A 25,604-nucleotide genomic window follows, 5' to 3' on the forward strand; every position below is an offset into this window, starting at 1 on the left:
TTCAGTTAACAATTTGAACAAAATCATACAAGACCGACTTGACAATATCAGAAATCAAGAATTTTCAAAACATGTAAGCCAGCTTGGGAATTATTCAAAACCATTTTGGAAACTTTCAAAAGTTCTTAAAAACAAACCAAAGCCTATTCCTCCTCTTATTGTTGAGGATTCTCCTTTGATTACATCCGAGGAAAAGGCAAATGCACTTGGGCTTCATTTTGTTAGTTCACATAATCTTGGCGCTTCCATGACCAGCCGTAAAGAAACATCAGTTGCCAATAGTATTTCAACAATCAATGACTCTACCTTTGAATTTCCTGCAGATTCCCATGTTTCTGGTGAGGAAGTCAAAGTTGCAGTTAAACAAATGAAAAATATGAAAGCTCCTGGCTTTGATAACATTTTAATCTAGTGTTAAAAAACAGAGTGATCAGTTCTTTCAACATCTAGCCAATATTTTCAATAAATGTTTGCAACTTGGTTACTTCCCCACCAATTGGAAGCTGGGCAAAGTCATACCAATTTTGAAGCCTCAAAAGATCCAACATCGCCAACAAGTTATCGTCCCATTAGTCTTTTGAGTAGTCTGTCCAAACTCTTTGAGAAGGTCATCTATTCAAGGCTTTTGGATTTTACCAACGATAATAATATAATTTTGAATGAGCAGTTTGGCTTCCGAAAGGGCATAATACTGCTCATCAGCTTACGAGTAACTAAAATCATCAAGCAGAACAAGCTTGAGTCTAAATCAACTGCTATGGCTTTGTTGGATGTTGAGAAGGCTTTTGACAATGTTTGGCATGATGGTTTGATACATAAACTGTATTTATACGGTTTTCCAATGTATCTTATCAAAATTATCCAGCACTATCTTTCGGAGAGATCGTTCAGGGTTTTTCTGAATGGGATTGCTTCTGGATTATTCAACATTGATGCTGGGGTTCCCCAAGGAAGTATTCTTGGCCCACTTCTGTACAATATTTTTACATCTGATTTGCCTACTCTTCCTGGTAATGGTGTGTTGTCACTTTTGCTGATGACACTGCCGTTATTTATAAGGGTAAAATAACCAGATATTTAGTTGGCCGTCTTCAGAAGGGTCTTGACGTTCTTTCCGAATACTTTGGCGACTGGAAAATTCGCATAAATGCAGCCAAAACTCAAACCATCATTTTTCCACTTTCCAAATCGGCCCGATTTGTCCCAAAGGATGATGTTTTGATTAAAATGAATGATGTTTCAATACCCTGGTCAAAGGAAGTTGTATTTAGGTCTCATACTTGACTCGAAACTATTGTTTCGACAGCATGTAGATAAAATATTGAACAAGTGCAGCATTCTCATCAGGTGTTTGTATCCTTTAATTAACAGAAAATCAAAGCTTTCTTTGAAAAATAAGCTAGCAGTTTACAAACAAATAATTTACCCCGTTATTGAGTATGCAGTACCTGTTTGGGAGTGTTGCGCTAGAACTCATAAATTGAAGCTCCAGCGTGTCCAAAACAAGGTACTCAAAATGGTTTTGAATGTTCCTGGCTGGACAAGATCAAGTGAGGTTCATGAATTAGCAGAAGTTAAAATGTTGGATCAGAAGATTCAAGAAAAATGTTTGAAATTCAGGGAAAAATGTGCTATATCTGAATACCCCTTGATTCAAGGATTGGTTTAGTTTACGGTAAGATTAAGTTAGTTTTAGGTTAGGTTATGTTTTCTTAATTTTTTTTTCTTCATTGTACCTAGTGTTACAAAAATGATAAATCATATACTTTTAAAGTTATGAACATGAACAGTGTTTAAATCACGAAAAGCAAACTAAAGCTGAAGAGCCACAGCTGACCACTTATTATGTAAACCAAATGTAATTATTATAAGAAAGATTCAATAAAGTATATTTAATTCAAAAAAAAAAAAAAGTTCAAAAGCTATGTATAAAATTGTATTTTCACAGTTATCCGGATCAAACTAAAATGTATATAAATTGTTACCGAAACTATCATCTGACCCATCGTTAATTAGGTAATCGAAAGACCTTTCCAACGAGACCAAAACATTGAAGATCTGGCAACCCTGTCTCATTCTATAAACACCTAAAGATATTTGTGAATTTTTTTTATTCCGACACCAACAAAATACAGGAAAATTGTGTACAAACCCATCATTTCTGACATTGTTGGTAAAGAGTGAGGAAGGCATCAACCACATACATGGATTAAGTTAGTTTTTTCATAACTCCTGACTAGGTTTTTCACAAAGATTTTATTAAGGCCTTGAGGAAGTTATTAGGATTAAACAGGCCGTGACAACGTTTTGCGAAGGTCCTTTTGGGTTTTAAGAGAGGTTTATCGGAGTTCTGGGAAGTTTGTTAAGACTAAGTGGTTTCTCTGTTGGTTTTGGCTGATAGGTTTTATAGCGGTTGTAACAGCTAAAATAATGCCTAAAATGTTACTTGAGTATGGCTCGAGGATAAACCACGTGGCCTCCAAATTGTAAAATTTCAACCTTATACAACATGCAAAAAAAAAATGGTAAATTGACTAGTTAAACAACTTCAAACAGTTTTTGAAAAAAGTTTTATCGAATAGATCGCAGTATTGTTAGGCTATGAAAAACAGCTTCGTCCAAGATGCCACATTTGAAGGAATATTTAAGGAGATTTTTAAAAGATGAAATCAAGGGTCCTGATTGCTCAAAATCAACCACTCCATTCGCGAGCACAAATAGCAGGCGACGCGATACTGCCCTGATGAATTTCTACCGTTTGTCACTCTATCACCATAGAGTTATCTACGTGCGCATGTATTGCGTGTACGTACACGAAAAAGATTGAGGTTAAATTTTGTACCCTCCAGCAAAACAAATGGGGTGCTGGTGTGCGTGAGCTCGGGCTTAGATAACTCTATTCGCTCCCGAACACTCTCTTTTCTACTCTTCTCTCTCTCTCTCTGATCGGCTCAGTCTCCGAACGGTTCAGGCAGGCCGATCGTCTCCGATCACTCTGAACTGAAAACATTTTTTCTCTGATGCGCTGCGTTATACTCATTGATTTGGGTTGCCTAAAATCAATGTTATCAATTAAATTGTGCATTTATTTGGATTTCATAACATTATTGACATCATTCAAAGAAACATCCACCAAGAAAAAATCAAATTGATGGCAAACTGAGGGCGGGAAAACAAAAAGACTGCCGCGCTGGCTTTTTGTGAGAATGGCTCTTCGCTGAGCATGGTAGTGTGTGAGTGTCGTCGAGCGACGGAGTAGGCAATAAATTTCACGATGTATTTGTTCGCTGAGGGAACAGTTCGGGCCACTCGTTGGCTGCTTGCGACAGGCCCGTAGCCAGGGGGGGGGGCTTCCGGGCTGCAGCCCCCCCCCGAAATTTTTTCCAATTTTTTTAAAATTGAACTACCTTAAAAAAATCTTAAATCAATGATTGTGTGTTCTCTTCCCAGAAATAATTTGTAAGATAGAGAATCAAGAATTGATTGATCAAACTAAGTAATTTGCCTGTCCATTGCCGGGCTCAGTTTTTGTAGATTATGGATCCAAAATTTGGATATTTAAAAATTGAGCTGCAGATTTGAACATTGTTCCATTCAGTAACATCTCATTTATCTTGTAGTTTTAGCATTACATTGGTTAGGATGGTCCAAATCTGGGCTTACTTGGGGCTATCCCCGGAAATCAAAGATTTACGCATCACTAGCCTAAGTTCCAAAATTTGAGCTTTTTCTGACCGCTGACCACCAAGTTTGGACAAAATCGTCAAATTGTATGGAGAAAAGCAACTGTTTCAGTTTTTGACCAATGGAAGGCGCAATAACTATCCAGTTCTTATCAATTTTCAGAACTAATATCTTCTTTAAATTTGGAAAAACTTTCCCGAAGACACCTTATTTTTTTGGGTTTTTTGCTAAAAAGTTATTAACCTTCGAAAATAGCAATTTCCGAGCGGACTGCTCTAAGGGGCTACATAGAAATAATTACCGTCATCTGGGGCGAATCGGGACTACAGTCTGAATAGGGACAGCAAAAATCCTTAGATCTTGTTGTCTTATTTTTGATTGTAGAACTTAAGTATGACCCCTGAAGAACCATAAAATAATTTAGAATTTTTGGATTCAATGTGGCGGTCAAAATGGAGGTCAAGAAATATTTCTGGTGTTTTTTAAAGGTCTAATAAACCAAATTTCCAGTTTTTGCTTTTGGGTGCTTTTGAAACCGTCAGGGGTATTAAAAACACCCAAAAGCAAAAACTTGGTGTATTGGACCATTAAAAAACAGATGCTGAATTTGATGTTAAAAACAAGCAAATAAAACATGCCGATTTCATTTGTTCCTGATTCGGTTATCCGAAGTCCTTCGAACTTCGGATAATCGAAACTTTGGATAATCGAGGCTTCGGCTAGTCGAATTTGGATTGTAAAATTAATAGCCCTCCTTTATTTGCATTAAAACCTTTAAACTGTTAATACATGTTTTTTCTCTACATTTTTCAAAATTTATCATAATTTCTCAAAAATATTTAGATTTTGTTTTCAAAAACGAAAGCATTTAATATGAAAAACATTTGAGTGAATTTTGACTATTATCAGAAATACAATTCTTATTTTATCGTTTTGGTTTTAAGAATACACTAAATCCCCTAAATACGCTCCCCCCGATTGCGCCTCCCCCGTTTTGCGCCCCCCGAATTGCGCTCAAACCCCGAAATAACGCTCCCCCCAAATAACGCTCTATTGGGCGCAAATCGGGGGAGCGTTATTGCGGGGTTTTGGCGTAAAATGGGGTTTTCTTTTTAATTGTACTTTATTTACATATAAATGAAACATTTGTATAAGGGGTCATCTACAAAACACGGATAAGGGGCCATCCACAAATCTAGGTATCCAAGAACTCCCGGAAGTCATGCCCTAGATATCTACTTGATCAACGGGGGTCTATACGGGAGAATTAACCATCGGTATAGCTTCCGGTAGCTTCAGTGAACCACGGTTAATATTTTGGGTTATGTTGGATTGTTATGGGTCTTACAGGAACTCCCGGAAGTTATGACCTGATGATCTACCTGATCAACGGGGGTCTATATGGGTGTATTAGTCATCGGTATAACTTCATGTAGCTTCAGTGGACCACAATTGATACTCTGCGCCATGTTGGATTGCTATGTGACCTCCAGGAACTCCCGGGAGTTATGACCTGATGATCTACCTGATCAACGGGGGTCTATATGGGTATATTAACCATCAGTATAGCTGCAGGTAGCTTCAGTGAACCACGATGTATAACCTTCGCCATGTTGGATTGTTATGGATCCTCCAGGAGCTCCCGGAAGTTATGACCTGATGATCTACCTGATCAACGGGTGTCTATGGGGGTGTATTAGTCATCGGTATAACTTCATGTAGCTTCAGTGGACCACGATTGATACTCTGCGCCATGTTGGATTGCTATGTGACCTCCAGGAACTCCTGGGAGTTATGACCTGATGATCTACCTGATCAACGGGTGTCTATGTGGGTGTATTAGTCATCGGTATAACTTCATGTAGCTTCAGTGGACCACGATTGATACTCTGCGCCATGTTGGATTGCTATGTGACCTCCAGGAACTCCTGGGAGTTATGACCTGATGATCCACCTGATCAACGGGGGTCTATATGGGTGTATTTACCAACGGTATAGCTTCAGGTAGCTTCAGTGAACCACGATGGATACCCTTCTCCATGTTGGATTGTTATGGGTCCTCCAAGAACTCCCGGGAGTTATGATCTGATGATCTACCTGATCAACGGAGGTCTATATGGGTGTATTAACCATCGGTATTGCTTCAGGTAGCTTCAGTGAACCAAGATGGATACCCTTCACCATGTTGGAATGTTATGGGTCCTCCAGGAACTCGTGGAAGTTATGACCTGATGATCTACCTGATCGACGGGGGTCTATATGGATATATTAACCATCAGTATAGCTGCAGGTAGCTTCAGTGAACCACGATGTATAACCTTCGCCATGTTGGATTGCTATGTGACCTCCAGGAACTCCTGGGAGTTATGACCTGATGATCTACCTGATCAACGGGGGTCTATATGGGTGTATTTACCAACGGTATAGCTTCAGGTAGCTTCAGTGAACCACGATGGATACCCTTCTCCATGTTGGATTGTTATGGGTCTCCAAGAACTCCCGGGAGTTATGATCTGATGATCTACCTGATCAACGGAGGTCTATATGGGTGTATTAACCATTGGTATAGCTCCAGGTAGCTTCAGTGAACCACGACGGATACTCTGGGGTACGTTGGCTTGTAATGGGTCCTCCAGGAACTCCCGGGAGCTATGACCTGATGATCTACCTAATCCGGGAGTTGCTGGGTTCAATAGGTAACAATCCAACATGGCGCAGAGTATCAATCGTGGTCCACTGAAGCTACATGAAGTTATACCGATGACTAATACACCCATATAGACCCCCGTTGATCAGGTAGATCATCAGGTCATAACTCCCGGGAGTTCCTGGGGGACCCATTACAAGCCAACGTACCCCAGAGTATCCGTCGTGGTTCACTGAAGCTACCTGAAGCTATACCGATGGTTAATACACCCATACAGACCCCCGTTGATCAGGTAGATCATCAGGTCATAACTCCCGAGAGTTCCTGGAGGACCCATAACAATCCAACATGGCGAAGTGTATCCATCGTGGTTCACTGAAGCTACCTGAAGCTACACCGATGGTTAATATACCCATATAGCCCCCCGTTGATCAGGTAGATATTCAGGCGATGGCTTCCGGGAGTTCATAGATGCCCAGATTTGTGGATTGCCCCTTATCCGTGTTCTGTGGATGACCCCTTATACAAATGTTCCATTTTTATGTAAATAAAGTACATTTAAAAAAGAAAACCTCGTTTTACGCCAAAACCCCGAAATAACGCTCCCCCGAATTGCGCTCTCCCCCGGTGTGCGCCCCCCAAAAAAGAGCGCATATGGGGGATTTAGTGTATGGTTAGTTACATATCTAAGACCTTAGAGAAAAATGCTTGAGAAATATCTGTGTGTATTTTTTTTATTACTTTTTCGTAAACCTTTTTTCCGAAACCACTCGTCCAAAATGCTTTCTTTTGGTCACATTTTTTAGTTTCCACCGTGGCCAATCTCCAATTTTTATTTAATATATCAAAATCGGAAGATCAACTAAGTGAATACTTATTATCAACTAATTTTCACTTTGTGCATGAGCTTGCGATTTTTAAAGGAAGAAATAAAATGATAAAAATATTCAAAACGTTAAAAAAATTTAAGCTTGGATTCAAAAACTCTGAAATTAAATTAATTAAACATCACTTTCAAATTATATAATTTCTGATCAATAATTCATTTTTAAACTATTTAATTTCTATTTTTTGTATTTTACAGATTAGAATTTGCATTTTGAAAATTTTAAAATTTCTTTATTATTATTTTTATAATTTCTTATTTCTGAATATCAATTGTAAATATTTTCCAAAGTTTATGTTGCCACCTTTTCAAAATGGACCAAAAAACAGAGAGCAAATACAATATTTAAAAAAAAAATAGCTTCACAATTTTAATGGAAATAACTTATTTAGATTAAGTCTTTTTAGGACCAGCGACCAGGTCAGTCCGGAAAACAAATTTGAAATGTTTTTCCTGCTTTGATAATCATATACGACATGTTTGGGCTCGTTTAAAAATATTTAGAATTTTTGTAACATGTCGCGGAACCGCGGAAAGTTTTTTCTCACGAAAAAAGGATTTCGCCATCAGCTAGATATTTTGAAAACTAATGATGCAAAACAACTGTACTGATTTAAAGTGTGTTTTGAACACTTTTAAAATAATAAAACCATAGCTTGTAGTTTTGATTTGTAACCCTCTCAACTTTGGTCAGAGTTTAGTGACATAAACTTCAGAATAATATTCGCAACGGCTAATTGAAGATTTAAAAATTTTACACTTTCAAATTTCTAAATTTTCATAATTTTTTATTTAATTTTTTTTTTGGTATAAGACAAAGAAATGCCAGAAATCAAAAATGAAAATAATAAAAACATAAAAAATTTAAGATAACAATTCAACAGAATAATATCAAAAAATCTGAAATTCCAAAAATTAAAAAATCTAAAACTGAACAAATAATAAAATAATTGATACTTAAAAAATCCTAAACTAAAAAAAAATATCATTTTAAAATTAAGTTATTCAAAATCCAATAAATTATGTTTTTTCAATCTTAATTTTTGGATGCTTTAAATATTTTTATGTTTGAATTCTAGTATTCCTAAATTAATTTATATTTACCAGAAAATTGAGTGATTTTTGTAATGGCTTTTCCCTTATTTCAGCATTTTAAGATTCAGCGTTTTGATAGTCAGCTTCATGAGGCAATTCTTCAATATTATTTAAGCGAATACATTATTTTCAAACGATATTTTCAGTCGCATCCAAATAAACAAATCAAAATCTCATCAACACATATTGCTCCCGAAGAAATATCAAACGACGCTTTTTGTTTCTGTTCCTTTTCAGCTGCGTACCGCTTAAGAGAAGTCTTTTCGTAAACCTTTTCTTGACCGTTCCTTGAGATTTTTTTGTATGGAGTTTTAAGAGTCTCCGTACTACAGGACATTTTTTTAAATTTTCGTTTGAAAGTAAAATATAGTTCTTGTAGCAAAATTCAGACTTAGATTTGATTTACAGGAAAAATTTAATTGATTTAAGAATTCTTACATAAAGTATTGTTTACTTTTGCATGAGCATGAGCATGAGCATGGTTGACTGCCAATGAGCTGCTACTCCGTTATTGACAGATCAGCTGAAGTTAAACAATGAATCAAAAATGATCAGTGGGAGCCAACCATCCGTTCACTGTTTAACCTCTGAAGATCCCTACTTTATTAGTCCGGTATTGACTCCCAAGAAGCCTGCAGTTCAACGAAAAGGGAGGAATGTTAGTCCGATAGTTGAAGTTGCAGACTCATCAAGCACATAGTTTTTCGCTATATACTTGTTGATACCGCTTGAGACCGTTGAATCCACAGCATCTCCTTCAAGCATCACGTGATTATTATTTTTTTGGGTTAGTAGGATAAGGTATTGGCTTTTCGATGCCTCCCGAGCTACGATGCTATGGGGAGGACTTTCATAACAAACCCGTCGGCGAGCCTTCCGAGCAACGATGCTATGGGAAGGTCTTTCTAATTAGCACACCAAAACACTCGCGCACAGGTATTAAAAAACTGAATAAATGTAATTTTTCATCACGATTACCCAGACGACATTGATGATATAGGAAGGACTTTTTTACAGTCATTTACAGTAATACTTAAACTTATTTTAATGCAACAATTCACACGACGTCGTGCCTCCCGATCAACGATGATGTAGGAAGGACTTGAGCAAGCCAATCAGGATGAAACACGAAATAAAATTCTTTTCTTTTCACACACAATGCCACATAATTGACCGCGCGTCACCACCCAACTAATTGAACTGATTTTTTTCTGCTTGTGGGCAAGCCAACCAGGATGAAACACGAAATAAAATTCTTTTCTTTTCACACACAATGCCACATAATTGACCGCGCATCACCACCCAACTCATAAAGTATTGTTTACTTTTAAAACAAAAATTTAAGATAATAATTACACATGATAATTTCAATAAAATCAGAAATTCCAAAAATGAAAAAAATCAAATACATAAAAAAAATATAAAATAATTACAACTAAAAAAATCCTTAAATTATAAAAAAAAACATTTTTTATCATTTTTAAATAAAGATATTCAAAAAATAATTTTCAATCATTTCAATAAATTATGTTTTAATTATCTTATTTTTTTGATGCTTCGAATATTGGTATGTTTGAATTCAAGTGCAGACTAAGATTAGATTTACAAGATAAAACTAATCAATTTATGAATTCTTACATAAAGTTTTCTTTATTTTTAATTTAGCAAGGTTTCGTAAATATAAAATTTCTAAACCATAAAATGTGCAGGGTTTTGTTCCTAGAGTCAAGATATTGCTTGAACAAACATCGATTTTAATAAATGGTTACAATCCTTAATTATTAAACATGTATATAGATTAAAATTTTATTAAAAAATTATCTTTAGAATTGAGATCTGATTAAATTTTTTTGTCATGTTTTAAAATTTTATTTTTGCTCAAATTCTGGACCAATTTTCAGAATACAATGAGTAATGAATTTGAAAATGGCGTTTAGACGGAATATTAAAGTTAAACATGATTCGTTTTAATGTTTGATGCAATCGAGGAAAATTTTAACGGTTACATATGCATTTAAAAATGGTTACATATGCATTATTAACAACTCTTCCAGTGAATATTTTGGCGTTAAAAATTAATTTAATACATTTTATCTAAATTTTTAACACATTAAAATTAAACACAGGCACTGATTTTTTCTTCAAATATATATTTATTATAGGCCTACACAGAAAAAAATGTGAATTTACTCGACACGGAAAAAATGAATCACATGTAAACTCAGTTGATGTAAACTTGAGATTCGACGTAATTTTTTTTTTGTTGCCATGGAGACACTTCAGAAGCTGAAATTTCAACGATTATATTTTTTTGTATTTCATTAAAATTATTTATTTTTGAGAGCACCAGGAGCTTTGCAAATTATGAAATGGCTTCAATAGCTTAGAACAATAAAAATAAAACATTGTTTAAGTTTGTTTATAAAATTTTAAGAAAAACAAATATTCCAGTTATGAGTTTTATGTTGTGCTAGAAAAAATGAAAAATGTTAGATAAACCATCACAATTATCACACAGCTGAAAATGTAAATCCAGACGGTTTAAAATTTCTCTCAGTATAAAATACAGAAAACATAATACTTATGGTAAGATAAATCGATATTTCTTTAAAAAAAAATTATGCTTTCAAAAATTTGATTCAAGTTAAGTATATTTTAAATTTAGCGACGTTCATCACGAAATTGGATTACAATTAAACAATTCAAGAAAATGTAAAAAAAAACACTTTCTCTACTCCTTTAATACAAACTAGCTGTTAAAATAAAGAAAAAAAATGACGAACGAGTTTCTTCAATAAATACATTGATAACTTAATATGAAAATCTTCGAAAACTTTTTTGCATACATTACATTAAAATTTTACAATTCATCTCAATAATTATACCACAAACCAAGTGATGGTATAAATGATTTGCTGATTTTTATACTCCTTGAATTTTTGCACCCAAGCCCCCCCGAACAAAAATCCTGGCTACGGCCCTGGCTTGCGAGTATCATTCGCTCATGAATGCTAGCGGGTTAGAATAGGCGACGAATGGATAGGCGATGAGTGAGTGGTTTCTGTTCATTGAACCGAAAATTAGGACCCTTGGATGAAATGAACATTTTTTCAAATTTTGGTATTGTGATCCTTACTTAAGAAAGATTAAAAGAAAGTCAAAGAAATAAAATTTTGAAATTGGAAGATTGGACCATTTGAAAAACTACAGATTTTGGCCCAAATTGTGAAATTCATGAAATTAAAGGCAAAATAAATGAATGAATGCTTGTTTAAAAAACTTCTTTTCCTACGATTCTAAAATGCTGTTTAACTAACTTTTTGAGACCAGAAGATTTTAAAAGAAATAAGATTGGATTGTGAGCGATGAACAAAAATTCTTAGGTTTTTATTATGTTTTATTCAAGTATATCAAGGCGTTGTTTTTCTTTGTTATAAAGCACAAGATTGAATTATGTTTCTCAACTTATCCCTTCAAAAAAGGCTTTCAACTGCCACGGATTTCCCACGAGCTGCCCAGCTCACTCCTCGCGCACCGTCAGCAGCATCGTGAAAATGCTGTAGATCGTTTTGTACACCTGCAGAAACGTCGGCATGTTGAGCGGGGCGAAAATCAGCGTCAAACTGACCGACTCCTGGGACGCGTGCAGCATAAAACGGAGCGATTTTTGGTTCTCGCTGGACAGTTTGTACCACGAAATGGCGTAGATTGCCTGCTGCAGCTGCTCTTTCTGTGGTGGTTGCAAGGGCTGTAGTTGAGATTATTTGGGATTGGAATAGGTACCTTTATTTCCAACATGGTGCCCAGAAACGAGCCAAAGAACAGCTCATAGCTGATGAAGGCAACGAACACGTATCCTTGGTACCAGGAGAGCTAAATAGAATATTTTGTTTTGGTTTTTTTCTCTAAATTAAATGCTAAATTTGTACTAACTGTAACCACAGCGAACAACGACATAACCAGAACCGTTGACAAGCTGACAAAAGTGATCAAGAAGTTCAACTGAAACACTTTTTCAATCGTTTGAAGATACCTTAAAAAGAACTTTAAAATGTTATAGCATTCGATCAACTTCAAGAATGCTTACTCCAGGTGATCCCGATGATGTCTGATGATTTCACCGAAGAAGGCATCCAAGTCATCTTCATTTTCTTCGATTTTCTCATTAAACTCGGCGAGTGACTCCTTCAGTAGATCAATCTGCGTGAAGGCACTCATCATCATGATTATGTAGATGCAGTCCGGTCCCATGTCCTCGGATGAAACGTAGACGGTGTTGCAAACGTGCATTGCATAGTTGCAAAAGTATCCGAACCACTCGTTGCGATCGAGAAACGGGATGTAGAACCCAAACGGAAGGATCTTCTCACCAGTTTGGATCGAAAACAGCAGCGGAGCAACATCCAGCAGAATACTGGTCGACGCATAGCAAACCAGCATCGTTTTAACAATCACACTCAGCAAAAACACACTGTCCATCAGCATTTTCCTAACCCTCGGGTTGCACTCCTTCCGGAACAGCTCCTTGTTGTACTGATGCATCCAAACCAGTTCCTTGCGAAAAGCGACAAAGGTGTACAACTTCCCAAGACCCTGCAGTCCAATCCCAGCCGTCACGAAGCAAAAAATCAAATCCTCCGTGCTGCCCCAGACTTCCGAGGCGGTGACCACGCTGGTGTACACGTAAACCGTCAGCAGCACCACCACGGAGAACAAACTCCACGAAATGACCCGGTAGCCCTCGCTGAAGATGTCCATGCCGGTGATTTTGGCCACCATGTTGGGGAACACAATCAGGCTGTCGTAGAACTCGGAGGGATTCCGGTAGGAGTGTTGGAAAAAACGGAACCGGTTCAACCGTTTCACAAACTCCATGGTTCAACTGGGAGGCTTGGTCGATAAAAAATGACTGGTGTGGAAGCCTATATTGAATTGTTAGTTTTACACTCTTGATAATAATTAAACCATGAATTATAAATTGATATCGGAATTCTATCCACAATTATTAAAACAATCAATCTTTCTAGAATGTTTAATATGTTGAAAAATAAAATCACTGTGGGATCAATACCAGCTGGGTGCTCGCTGAAATATTCCCGTTGAGTTTAGAATACAGGAAGGCAAAACTAGAAAAATATCCGGAAAGTTGCATTAAATATTGCACTAATTAAAGCATACACAGCTGCATTCGTTCCCAAAATTACTTAGGGAAGGTGCGCCACTGCTGGCAGATCTGTCAAAGTTATTTGGGGGTTGGTCATATTTAAGGCTACCAACTGTACGGATTTTTCATGTCCATACGGATTTCGACTTACTTCCGGAATTTTTACGGTACGGATTGTGTACGAATTCGAACGGAATTTTATGATGGCAATACATTTTGCTTTTGCTAGTAAGACATTTTTATTTAACTGTCAGTTTTAATTTGAGGTTCTGGTAGTTTCCCGAGTTTGCCCTATGAAGTCCAGTTAGTTGAAATGATTTTCCTGCTAAACAAAAGCTTGTGAATTTCTGAGGAAATCTAAATTAAGTTCTCGGGCAAAATTTTGAGAGCGATATTATTCGTAAAAAAACACCCAGACATTTCGTAAACTTTTTAAAATTTGAACAAATAATGGATTTAGAAGTTTAGTTCAGAATATTTTAAGAATTTACCTAAATAATTTCTTGACAGAATTTGCTATTTTCTATATCATTGGGTCATATCATATCTAAGTGTACGGATTTCTGCTCAGCAAGAGTTGCCAACCTTATTATATTTATCGTTTCGTTGGTATAAATATTTTGTTTGTTTTACTGTTTGACGAAGAACTTCGTTTTAGGGCTCTATACAGTGTGCACGGATAAAAAAGTGTTCCCAAAATCGTGAACAAGCGTTCATGAAAGTGGGAAACACGAACAAAGTGATCAAATCCCATGGTACACAGCAAAAAATAAGTTGGATTTTGGAATGTTGAAAATTTGATAGGTTTAATATTTCCTCTATTTTTGTGTAATATTACTTAAAAAAATGTGTAACTGATGAATTTTCATCAAAAACTGATGAAAATTCATCATTTTCAGAGGTTATATTAATCATTTAAACCAATTTTAAACCAAATTTTATTCTTCTGACTGCATTCGAAAGGTATTTAAAAGTTGTTAATTTGACTGTTCTTGGAATTTTGATTAATAGCACGAAAGCAAGCATTAATCATTTTCAAGATTTTTTTTCGAATTTCAACCCGTCAGGAACAATTTTGTACGGGTGTGACCAATGTCTCGTATGCAGTTTCTGTCATGAAAATCAATGGGGATCATAAGGGGATCTACTCTACTCTATCCACGAATCGGATCAAAAAGTCAGATATGGCAATCGCCTTATGATTTTTCTTCATATTCAAGAATTGAACAAATGTACTAAAATAATACTGGATTCTTGATTTATTAGTGTACCAAAATACTCCCCTCACTCCTTCGTTTTTTTTATGACTTTAAATAATTCTCTTGGAATGACTTAAAAAATAAACGGACAAAATACTTTCTATTTTAAAATTTCACATGTGCTTGTGTGCTGTCTTGTGATCCGTCTGCTGTAAAAAGATATTACGTGTCACAAGATAGCACACAAGCTACAATGTGTATCTGTGTGGAGAATTATTGGAACAAATTGATGCGGGCAGTGATAAACATATTAGTTAATGAGCAATTGCAAACATTTTAAGGAATACCGTCATCAGGGGTGACATTGGGTCTGTTGGGTGAAATCATACAAAATTGCTAAAATTTGTATGACCCCATTTCACCCCCAGACCTAATGTCACCCCTGACAGCGGAACATACTTTTTGTTGGTACGATAGATTTTCTTGTGAGAATCCTGACAATGCAAGATTTTTTTTTCAAACTGTCCCAAAAAGTCTTCCAAAAAGCAGTAGCTTAGTACATAAAAAGCAGAGCAGACCTTGGCTCTAGTCATGGATGTGGAGAGGAGGAAAGATGGAAAATAAAAAAAATCAAAACCTTATTCTCAACTTTTCTACATTAAAATGTATCAAAAATTACTCTAATAAATATAAAACGCAAAAACTTAATGAATTATTAATTTTGTAGGTGACACTCATTGTTTTGTCCTAAGTATATGGAGAAAATTCGAAAAGGGAAGGAGATAAAAACCTGAAATGAAATTTTCATTGACCTCAACAAAAATCTAGAATTATTTTTTCAAAGGTCTTATAATTTATTGTGTTTTATACCTTTCAAAAACTTTAGAAATGTCTTATGATCCTTTTCTAGCTTAACTACAAATACTACTAAAATATGTACAGTCAAATGAAATTCTCATAGAGGCCAAATAACACTTTTCCTCAAATACAACAATTCTGGAACACCCTATTAACTGGACCACTCTAACGTTACTACTGTACTGACCCTGATCAACTTTCCGGAAGATGACAAAGCTGTTATAATATGAAAGTGTAGTATCTACGAATTTTGTTTAACAAAATTCCGGTTTTGGATCATTGTGATACCATTGCTACCACGACCTTTGGATTGTTAGTCCAACTGCCTACCAGCGACTCCACCAGGACAGGACCCAGGGAGACGACTCCTACACCTGGACTGAGCTAACGACCTAACCCTCTAGGTTAGACCGGGGCCAACATTTACCTCCCCATCCGACGGAAGCCGTGGTCAGACAAATCTCGTCTCGAAAAATGCCACCGGGACCGTCTGGAATCGAACCCAAGCCGACTGGGTGGGAGGCCACCACGCTTACCCCTACACCACTTTCCCGGATGCTACTATTTATATAAAAAAAATACAATTTCAGCAATGAAAATAAATATTCAAAAAATAATAATTTATGAACCACCCTAATGTACTTAGACTTCATTTCATGAAAAAATAAATGAATTTTGACATATTTGGTAGGATACCTGACATTTTTCAATTTTTTGACACCTTTGTTCGGAGAGGATCCACTGTGCGGTGAGGAGATAGAAGTTTGGTGTCAAAGGGACTTTTATGTAAAATTAAATTGAAAAAGTTGTAAAAACTCTGCCATTTTTCGTTCTTCGACTGTAAATTTTTTTTGGAATACGTCATTTTAAGGGAAATTTAATGTTCTTTTCGAATCTTCATTGATCCAGAAGGGTCATTTTTCGTATAGAACACAAATTTTCATTTTAAAATTTCGTGTTTTTTCTAACTTTGCAGGGTTATTTTTTAGAGTGTAACAATGTTCTACAAAGTTGTAGAGCAGTCAATTACAAAAAACTGGTATATAAACATAAGGGGTTTGCTTGTAATCATCACGAGCTATCGCAATTTTACGAAAAAAAGTTTTGAAGAGTTATTTTTTGCGTTTCTTTTTGTTTAATCGTCCGTGTCTGTCGCGGGTGACCATAAACGACCATGATCAACGACGACCAACATTTTCAAAACTTTTTTTTCGTAGAATCACGATAACTCGTGATGATTACAAGCAAACCCCTTATGTTTATGTAACATTTTTTTTGTAATTGACTGCTCTGCAACTTTGTAGAACACTGTTACATTCTAAAAAATAATCCTGCAAAGTTAGAAAAAATACGAAATTTTAAAATGATTTTTTTTGTTCTAAATGAAAAAAATACTCTTCTGAGTCAATGAAGATTCGGAAAGTACATTAACTTTCCCTTAAAATGACATGTTCCAAAAATTGTTACAGTCGAAGAACGAAAAGTTGCAGAGTTTTTACAACTTTTAAAGTGTTTTTTTCGATGAAAAATACGTTTTTTTTTTGTAAATGACATGTTCCAAAAATTTTGACAGTCGAAGAACGAAAAATTGCAGAGTTTTTACAACTTTCTAAGCGTTTTTTTTTTCGATGAAAAATACTTTTTTTTGTAATTACGTTTAATTTGTAATAATTGACTGCTCTACTACTTTGTAGAACACTGTTACACTCTAAGAAATAATCCTGCAAAGTTAGAAAAAATACGAAATTTTAAAATGAAAATTTTTGTTCTAAATGAAAAAAAATGACTCTTCTGGGTCAATGAAGATTCGGAAAGTACAATAACTTTCCCTTAAAATGACATGTTCCAAAAATTTGTACAGTCGAAGAACGAAAAATTGCAGAGTTTTTACAACTTTTTAAGCGTTTTTTTTTTCGATGAAAAATAGGTTTTTTTTTTGTAAATGACATGTTCCAATAGTAGTTTATGCAACAAGTTGCAAAAAGAGGATTTCTTCAGCACGAGTCGTACATTTATCCAACGAGGTTCACCGAGTTGGATAAATACGAAGAGTGCTGAAAAAATCAAGTTTTGCAACGAGTTCCATACAACATTTTTTGCAATTCCAAAAAACACACACTGAGTGAAATTTTATGTCAAATTTTCATGTATTTTGTCAATAAATCGTTTAAATCAAAAAAATGTTAAAAAGTGTTACTTTTCGAAACAAGTTCTGAAAAGTTCAACTTTTCAGCACCCATTTGAGTGCTGAAAAGTAGAACTTTTCAGCATTTATTTTGAAAAGTGTTGCTATTCGATTTTATTATTTTTGGTACAGAAAAGTAGGCTATTTCGTCGTTCAAGAACGACAGGAAAAGTAAATAGTTTCACGACGGAATTGCAAAAAAAAATTTAAAGTCGAAGAACGAAAAATTGCAGAGTTTTTACAACTTTTTAAGCGTTTTTTTTTCGATGAAAAATACGTTTTTTTTGTAACAAAAAAAAAACGTATTTTTCATCGAAAAAAAACGCTTACGCCATCAAATCGGGCGTCTAATTTTACCTAAAAGTCCCTTTGACACCAAATTTCTATCTCATCACCGTTTCAGGCTGCAAATCATTGAAAAAACCTTTTTTTTCGCATGTCGAACCGCCCCTCCGTCACAAGATATTCAAATTTGGACCTCGGATTCATGATCAGGGATACAAATTAACCCTTAGGCCAAAGTTTCACGCATATCGAAGAGGGGTCGGGGCAATGGCCGTGTGAGTTGGCGGAGAATTACCCTTATACATCACGATGTTTCATAGATATCTAACCACAGAGGATCTTTATCAACTCCATAGCCATTTCTCGATTCTCACTGGTCCAATCAGGACGAAACCTTCTCCAATGGATTACTAGGATTTTGTACATGAGAAAAGTCTTGATTTGACTTGGGGAACCATCCAAATTCCAAGATCTGGACATAACAACATTTTCACAATTTAATTCGACTGTGCACTGTTTCTTCACAGCTCGTTTTGGCATGGTCCTCTGATGGAAAACTTGAAAAAAATAATCATCTTGTGACAGGAAAAGTCCGTGGCAGCTTTCATGAATTTCCGTCAAGGCGTGGCATTTGCTGGATCCCTTCTCGCTTAAACTTCGGTGTGCCTCCCAGAGGTCAGGACGAACCAAACCGACTGGCCACACTGTTCGGGGAATTTCCGCCTAGAGTGAACCGAAAGATTCGAAGCGTTTTCGGTTCTCTCCGAGCGGTACTTGAGGGAGATTTCCGAAGAAAATTGATAAAGCATGTTCGTGACTTAATCAGGTGGAAAACAGCGAAGGTAAACAAACGCGCGCCCAGAGTTGTGGGTGGACGACTTTGGGTGGAAAATTTTTCATGGGCTCGTACTCACTCTCTGTGCGAGGGAGGCTTGGCCCGGGTGTACAGAATATTTAATGGGTTGATGAGCAAGGAGGGCTCGGGGTTTGCGGTTGACATTTCTCGAAATGTGATATTTTATTCATTGGTTCCAAACCACGCAACGAATTTGCATTACATCATTGGACGTACATGATTTGAGCAAAGCGAAGGTGTAAATTTGAATAATATTTAGCAAATGGAGATGTTTCTGTGTTTTTGATTTATACAAATTATTTCGAAGCTCATTAGTTGCTGTTCATGACTTTTAATCATTAAACTGATTTTTTAAAAATCGGAAAAGTTAGGTTATAGTATACTTTAAAAAAACAAAGAAAAAATAAACATCATGAATCTTTGTAATACCAGCATTAACTTGAAAAAAAAAATCACACAAACGAATCGTGCGTTCTCGCGTGATATCATTTTACTTTTTTCACGCATCAGTTGCCAGTCTGACTCGAAGTATGACATCAATGTTGCCATGCGGTGGGGGTGGGTGTCCTATTAGGTAAAAAGTCATTGCAGAAAAAAGGCCAGCAACAGCCATCACTGAACTGCCCCCTCTTTGCCTGAATTTAGTCGTCGCTCGGTGAATTCCAGCGTCGCGAAACGGTCGGTGACGATGACGACGATGATGCAAACGCTAGTCAACCGGGGGTGGTTTTGCAATGGTAACCCTTGGCTATTCAGCTGCAAATGTTTGAAAAATTATTTTATCAGAATAGTAAAATCTACAAAATTAAAAATATTTATGCATATTTTTTTACAAAAAGAAAAACTATCAGTTGATAGACCTTTTTTGAATTATGATTAGCCAAGGCACACACGATTGCCATCGTCTGCCAGTCATCCGACGGAGCGTCGACGTTGCCGGGCTTTCGGGGGTACTTATCCGGGAATGTTTCACCAAGTACAAGTGTCACTTGTCTGGGCTGACGGGAGAAAAATTAAAATGTTTTCAGTTTCTTCTTTTATAATTGATGGTTGGATTAGGATTGATGAGGGCTGAGCTTTTGTTAAAGAACATTAAATTCATGGTAACAGCATTCAAACTGGATATCTGAATTAAAAGGAGTACTTTTAAGCCCAAAATTCTCAGCCGTCTATTATTTCAGAATAAATTTAGCGACGGTTTAACAAACACCAAACAGCTATTAAGCTCATAATTAATTGCTCCTAAACAACATTCTGCATTGGACCGCTGCTGTTGTTTGAGTACAAAGACCCCGTACAAGGGAGGCCCATTCCCGGGGATGATTTATGCTTGTTGTTCTGAAACTTCCGGCGCCGATGGCCGAGAATTTTAAAACAATCTGTCCCTGTCAGCGGTTTGGGCAAAGATGAAGGAAACGGTGCTTCTGATAACGTTTTTAAAAATAAAATATGGACCTTTTCATTGCTTTTTTCCTAATTTGTGCTTTAATCTCCGTTAGAGTAAACTTCATAACAATATGCTTTGAAAATGATTATGGATTACCAAATGTTAGAAAAAAGCAGAACTTAAAGAAATAGTTAAAAAAAACTTCTCCAACTCACATAAAATATATAAAGAAAATTGTTATACCTTTGAAAATTTTCCTTCAAAATAATGAAAAAGTTTGATTTGTTTTATAAAACAAAAACTAACCTAATCCACCTATGTGGTTGATGCCTTCCTCACTTGTTACCAACAATGGGTAATATGAGTTGTTTGGACACAAATTTCAGCTATTTTTTTTAGGTCCAGAAAAATAAGTACACAGATATAACTTAAGTTGTCATAACTCGAGACAGGGTTGCCAGATCTTCAATTATGTGGACTCGTTGAAAAGTTCTTTCTATTACCTAACCAACGATGGGTCGGATGATGGATCCGGACATAGTTTACATACATTTAAGTGAGATCCGGCTTCAAAAAAGTACATCAATATCACTTAAGTGATCATAACTCGAGACAGGGTTGCCAGATCTTCAATTATGTGGACCCGTTGGAAAAGTCTCTCGATTACCTAACCAATGATGGGTAAGATGATGGTTCCGGACATCGTTTACATACATTTAAGTGAGATCCGGCTTCAAAAAAGTACATAAATATCACTTAAGTGGTCATAACTCGAGACAGGGTTGCCAGATCTTCGATGTTGTGGACTCGTTGGAAAGGCCTCTTGATAACCTATTCAACGATGAGTCGGATGATGGATCCGGACATAGTTTACATACATTTAAGTGAGATCCGGCTTCAAAAAAGTACATCAATATCACTTAAGTGATCATAACTCGAGACAGGGTTGCCAGATCTTCAATTATGTGGACCCGTTGGAAAAGTCTCTCGATTACCTAACCAATGATGGGTAAGATGATGGTTCCGGACATCGTTTACATACATTTAAGTGAGATCCGGCTTCAAAAAAGTACATAAATATCACTTAAGTGGTCATAACTCGAGACAGGGTTGCCAGATCTTCGATGTTGTGGACTCGTTGGAAAGGCCTCTTGATAACCTATTCAACGATGAGTCGGATGGTGGATCCGGACATCGTTTACATACATTTAAGTGAGATTCGGATTCAAAAAAGTACATAAATATCACTTAAGTGGTCATAACTCGAGACATGGTTGCCAGATCTTCAATTATTTGGACTCGTTGGAAAGTTCTCTCGATTACCTAACCAATGATGGGTCGGATGATTGATCCGGACATCGTTTACATGCATTTAAGTGGGATCCGGCTTCAAAAAAGTACATAAATATCACTTAAGTGGTCATAACTCGAGACAGGGTTGCCAGATCTTCGATGTTGTGGACTCGTTGGAAAGGTCTCTTGATTACCTAACCAACGATGAGTCGGATGATGGTTCCGGACATCGTTTACATGCATATAATTGAGATCCGGATATATGTGAAAACACATTTTTATACATAACTTTTGAACTACTTATCGAAACTTCAAACAATTCAATAGCGATGTATGGGACCCTAAACCAAGTCGAATGCAACTGGTTCGATCAAAATCGGTTCAGCCAGTGCTGAGAAAACTTGGCAAGATTTTTGAACACATACATACATACACACACACACACATACACACACACAGACATTTGTTCAGTTTTCGATTCTGAGTCGATATGTATATACAGTATGTAAAAAAAGTATTTACACCCCTTGGGCACTATGCAAATATTGTGATGAAACATCTAAACAATTTAATGTTGACAGAAACCTAGTACTACGTTTTGTTCAGAAACTCATGCCAGACATTTTGCTACAAAAAGCTCATGAAAAGATGATTTCTATAAAAAGTTATATAACAAATACTATTACGAAAATAAAAAAGGTGCAAAAAAAGTTTGTACACCTTTCGAAAAATTAACATAAATAATGTTATTTGTTGACAAATCACCATGAATCCAGTCTCCCAACTTCAAATAGGCATCCTTGACTGATTTATAAAATAATTTGGATTGAATATAAAGTTTACTAACAACTTAGTATAAAAGTTTATATAACTCTGGAAATTCTATATAAAACTTATCTAAACTTAATTTTGCAAACTTTTAATTCAACTAAATGTCAATATATTACCATATAATTGCTAAATAAACATTTTGGAGTGGGTATAACACCGTTTTGGGGTATTTGTATCGATAGAATAGATTTTTCGTTGGAATTTCGTACCAACCCGGAATTACGTCGTCGGAAAATCCGCCGGCATCGAACCGGTCCACAATTCTTAAGTCAACCTATGTGGCATCGGAAAGGGCATAAAATTTCCGATCTTTTGATACCCATACATCTAGGTTTTCTATAAAACCCACGATTTTAAATACCTAGGTAAAAACGTTGTTATGGTTTTGTTTGAGCAATCTGCCAAAAATGTATGGAATTTCGTAATTTTTGTTCTCGTGGATCAAACTTACTTTTTGCCCAGGTATTTAAAAACGTGGGTTTTATAGAAAACCTAGATGTATGGGTATCAAAAGATCGGAAATTTTATGCCCTTTTCGATGCCACATAGGTTGACTTAAGAATTATGGACCGGTTCGATTGCCTGCGGATTTTCCGACGACGTAATTCCGGGTTGGTACGAAATTCCAACGAAAAATCTATTCTATCGATACAAATACCCCCAAAACGGTGTTATACCCACTCCAAAATGTTTATTTAGCAATTCTATGGTAATATATTGACATTTAGTTGAATTAAAAGTTTGCAAAATTAAGTTTAGATAAGTTTTATATAGAATTTCCAGAGTTATATAAACTTTTATACTAAGTAGTTAGTTAACTTTATATTCAATCCAAATCATTTTTTTAATCAGTCAAGGATGCCTATTTGGAGTTGGGAGACTGGATTTATGGTGATTTGTAGGCTTAGTGATTTTTCACGCTCGAAAATTGCAAATTTCACGGGGACCTCAATTTCAAAACACCAAATTTCACGCAAATTTCGCAGAACTTGAAAAATGTTAAAATAACTCTGAAAATCCTATGTTTAAATCACAGAAACTACTTTTTATGCTTCATTATGTATTATTATGTAAAAAAATCTTCCAATTTAAAAAAAAAATCCTCCTGGTTATTGGATGGGCTCTATATTAATTTTGGAACAAAATGTAGGGCACGCGTATTCTCATTCACTGAACTGCTCTTTTAATATTCGACTAACAAAGCTCAAATGTTTTCGCTAATTTGCTTCTGTTATATCATTTTACATTTTATTGAATTTCATATCATAGCTAGATTTGTTCAGTCAAAATGAGTAAAATAAATTGAATTTTCTGCGTCATTCAGCCCATTAAACATATTTTTATGGGTTTTAGCTCATTTTTCAAAAACTAAATTTATAAACATTTTGCAAAAATAATATAATTTTTAAGAAATCGAAATTTATATTCTAAATGAGAAGAGAAAACAAAAAAGTAGTATTTTTTAACTTTCACGGAAATTATCCACCCAAATAAACAAATATCGTTCAAAAACATTTGTTATGTTTTTAAAATATGATTCCAAAGATAAAAAATACTCCTAATTTTATTTTGAATAAAACAAAGCTTGATTCTTTTAATTTCTTTCAAAACTATGCCTTTCAAATAAAATAGCACTAAAATTTTTAATACAGCGAATGAAAATATTACTAAATTTTGAAAGTTTCTAAAAAACTCAAAACTCTCAACATTTCCTCAAATGGTTCATATCAACTTGACACACATATATAATCAAGGTTTTTAATTGAAAACTAATAAAATTTCTTTTCTTTTTGGATGAAATATTTATTAAGTTGTTAGGCTGGTACAAATTTTACTAAAAGACAAACATAAAATTTCACGGGATTTCGCGGACAATGCCAAATTTCGCGGATTTCACGCTGTCCGCGAAATCGTGAAATTTCACTAACCCTAGTGATTTGTCAACAAATATCATTATTTATGTTAATTTTTCGAAAGGTGTACAAACTTTTTTTGCACCTTTTTTATTTTCGTAATAGTATTTGTTATATAACTTTTTATAGAAATCATCTTTTCATGAGCTTTTTGTAGCAAAATGTCTGGCATGAGTTTCTGAACAAAACGTAGTACTAGGTTTCTGTCAACATTAAATTGTTTAGATGTTTCATCACAAAATGTGCATAGTGCTCAAGGGGTGTAAATACTTTTTTTTACATACTGTATGAAGGTGGGTCTTCGAGCTTTTAATAAAAAGTTCATTTTTAGAGCAGGATTATAGCCTTACCTCAGTGAGGAAGGCAAAACGATTTAGTGCACATTAAGGTATATAGAGCATTTCCCAGAAGAAAAAAGTTTAGAAAGATGATTGTAAATTTGGGAATAATCAATTCAAAATCAAACCCTCTCTACTAAGCATAAACATAAGCATAAGCAAAGGTGCCCACCCGCGATTCAAAATCAAACCATCTCTACTCTCTAAACCTATTTTTACTCCAAGGAACCTTTTACTCCAGGATTAGAACTAGAGCGTCCAATTTCCCGGGATTTCCCGGAAAAAAATATTAGCGCAAAATTAATTATTTTGTCAAAATTGGTCAAAATTTTCTCATAGTTTCAGAGGAATTTGATAAAACCCTTTAATACCAAAAGAATACCAAAATATGGTGTTCGACCATTGACAAATTCTGCAATTTTGCAATATCAAAACAATACCTTAAATTGGTATGATAGCAAATTTTGCTCTTGCATAAACCTTAAGAGCTTGATTTTGAAAATGCTGAATCTTGATACCCATATTGCCACTCTAATAAATTTCTTGAAAATACTCCGTAGTTGGGATATTCCGGGTTCACCCGGAGAACCTGGAACCGGTCCCAAAATGGCCAGATATGTCCAAAATGGTTTTTAGCATCATCAATAAACTTGATTTAGAAAATGCTGAATTTTGATTCAAATATTGCCACTCCAATAAAATTCTTGAAAATACTCTAGAATTGGGGATATTCCGGGTTCCACCGGAGAACCTAGAACCGGTCCCAATGTGGAAAGATCGGTCCAATATGGTATTTGATATTATAATTGTACTGTAACTTGCATTATGATAAAATTTTAAACAGATTGTCATTCAACATTCGATCCAACATGCAAAATAACTATAAAATAGAGGGCTGATAAAAAGTTGCCTGGTTGGTTTAGGGAATAACTTAGGGTAAGTGCCTCTGTTTTTGACTTTTCAAAAAGCAAAATAATCTAGAG

The 25,604-nt window shown here is 35.5% G+C and overlaps 2 protein-coding genes across 2 annotated transcripts in view; both read right to left on the reverse strand.

Annotated features, from left to right (window-relative positions):
• LOC6032521 overlaps window positions 1-25,604 on the reverse strand; it is a 290,364-nt gene that overhangs the window by 82,750 nt on the left and 182,010 nt on the right. The window lies entirely within an intron of this gene.
• Window positions 11,702-13,206, reverse strand: LOC6032518 (putative odorant receptor 83c). Its single transcript, XM_001843050.2, has 4 exons — window positions 12,400-13,206; window positions 12,246-12,345; window positions 12,096-12,185; window positions 11,702-12,042 (listed from the first exon to the last, which is right to left on the reverse strand). The coding sequence occupies exons 1-4, from the start codon at window positions 13,185-13,187 to the stop codon at window positions 11,833-11,835; spliced, it is 1,188 nt and encodes a 395-aa protein (XP_001843102.2). The 5' UTR covers window positions 13,188-13,206; the 3' UTR covers window positions 11,702-11,832.

The sequence above is a fragment of the Culex quinquefasciatus genome, chromosome 3 (genome assembly GCF_015732765.1).
Source record: "Culex quinquefasciatus strain JHB chromosome 3, VPISU_Cqui_1.0_pri_paternal, whole genome shotgun sequence".
Taxonomy (NCBI): Eukaryota; Metazoa; Arthropoda; class Insecta; order Diptera; family Culicidae; genus Culex; species Culex quinquefasciatus.

What these genes read in the sequence shown, in the direction of transcription:
- LOC6032518 (XM_001843050.2), bottom strand. Translation starts at nt 13,187, where the DNA reads ATGGAGTTTGTGAAACGGTTGAACCGGTTCCGTTTTTTCCAACACTCC. An exon ending in CATCATCGGGATCACCTGGA is followed by an intron (nt 12,346 to 12,399) that starts GTAAGCATTCTT and finishes GTTCTTTTTAAG; the next exon opens with GTATCTTCAAACGATTGAAA. An exon ending in GCACCATGTTGGAAATAAAG is followed by an intron (nt 12,043 to 12,095) that starts GTACCTATTCCA and finishes CAACCACCACAG; the next exon opens with AAAGAGCAGCTGCAGCAGGC.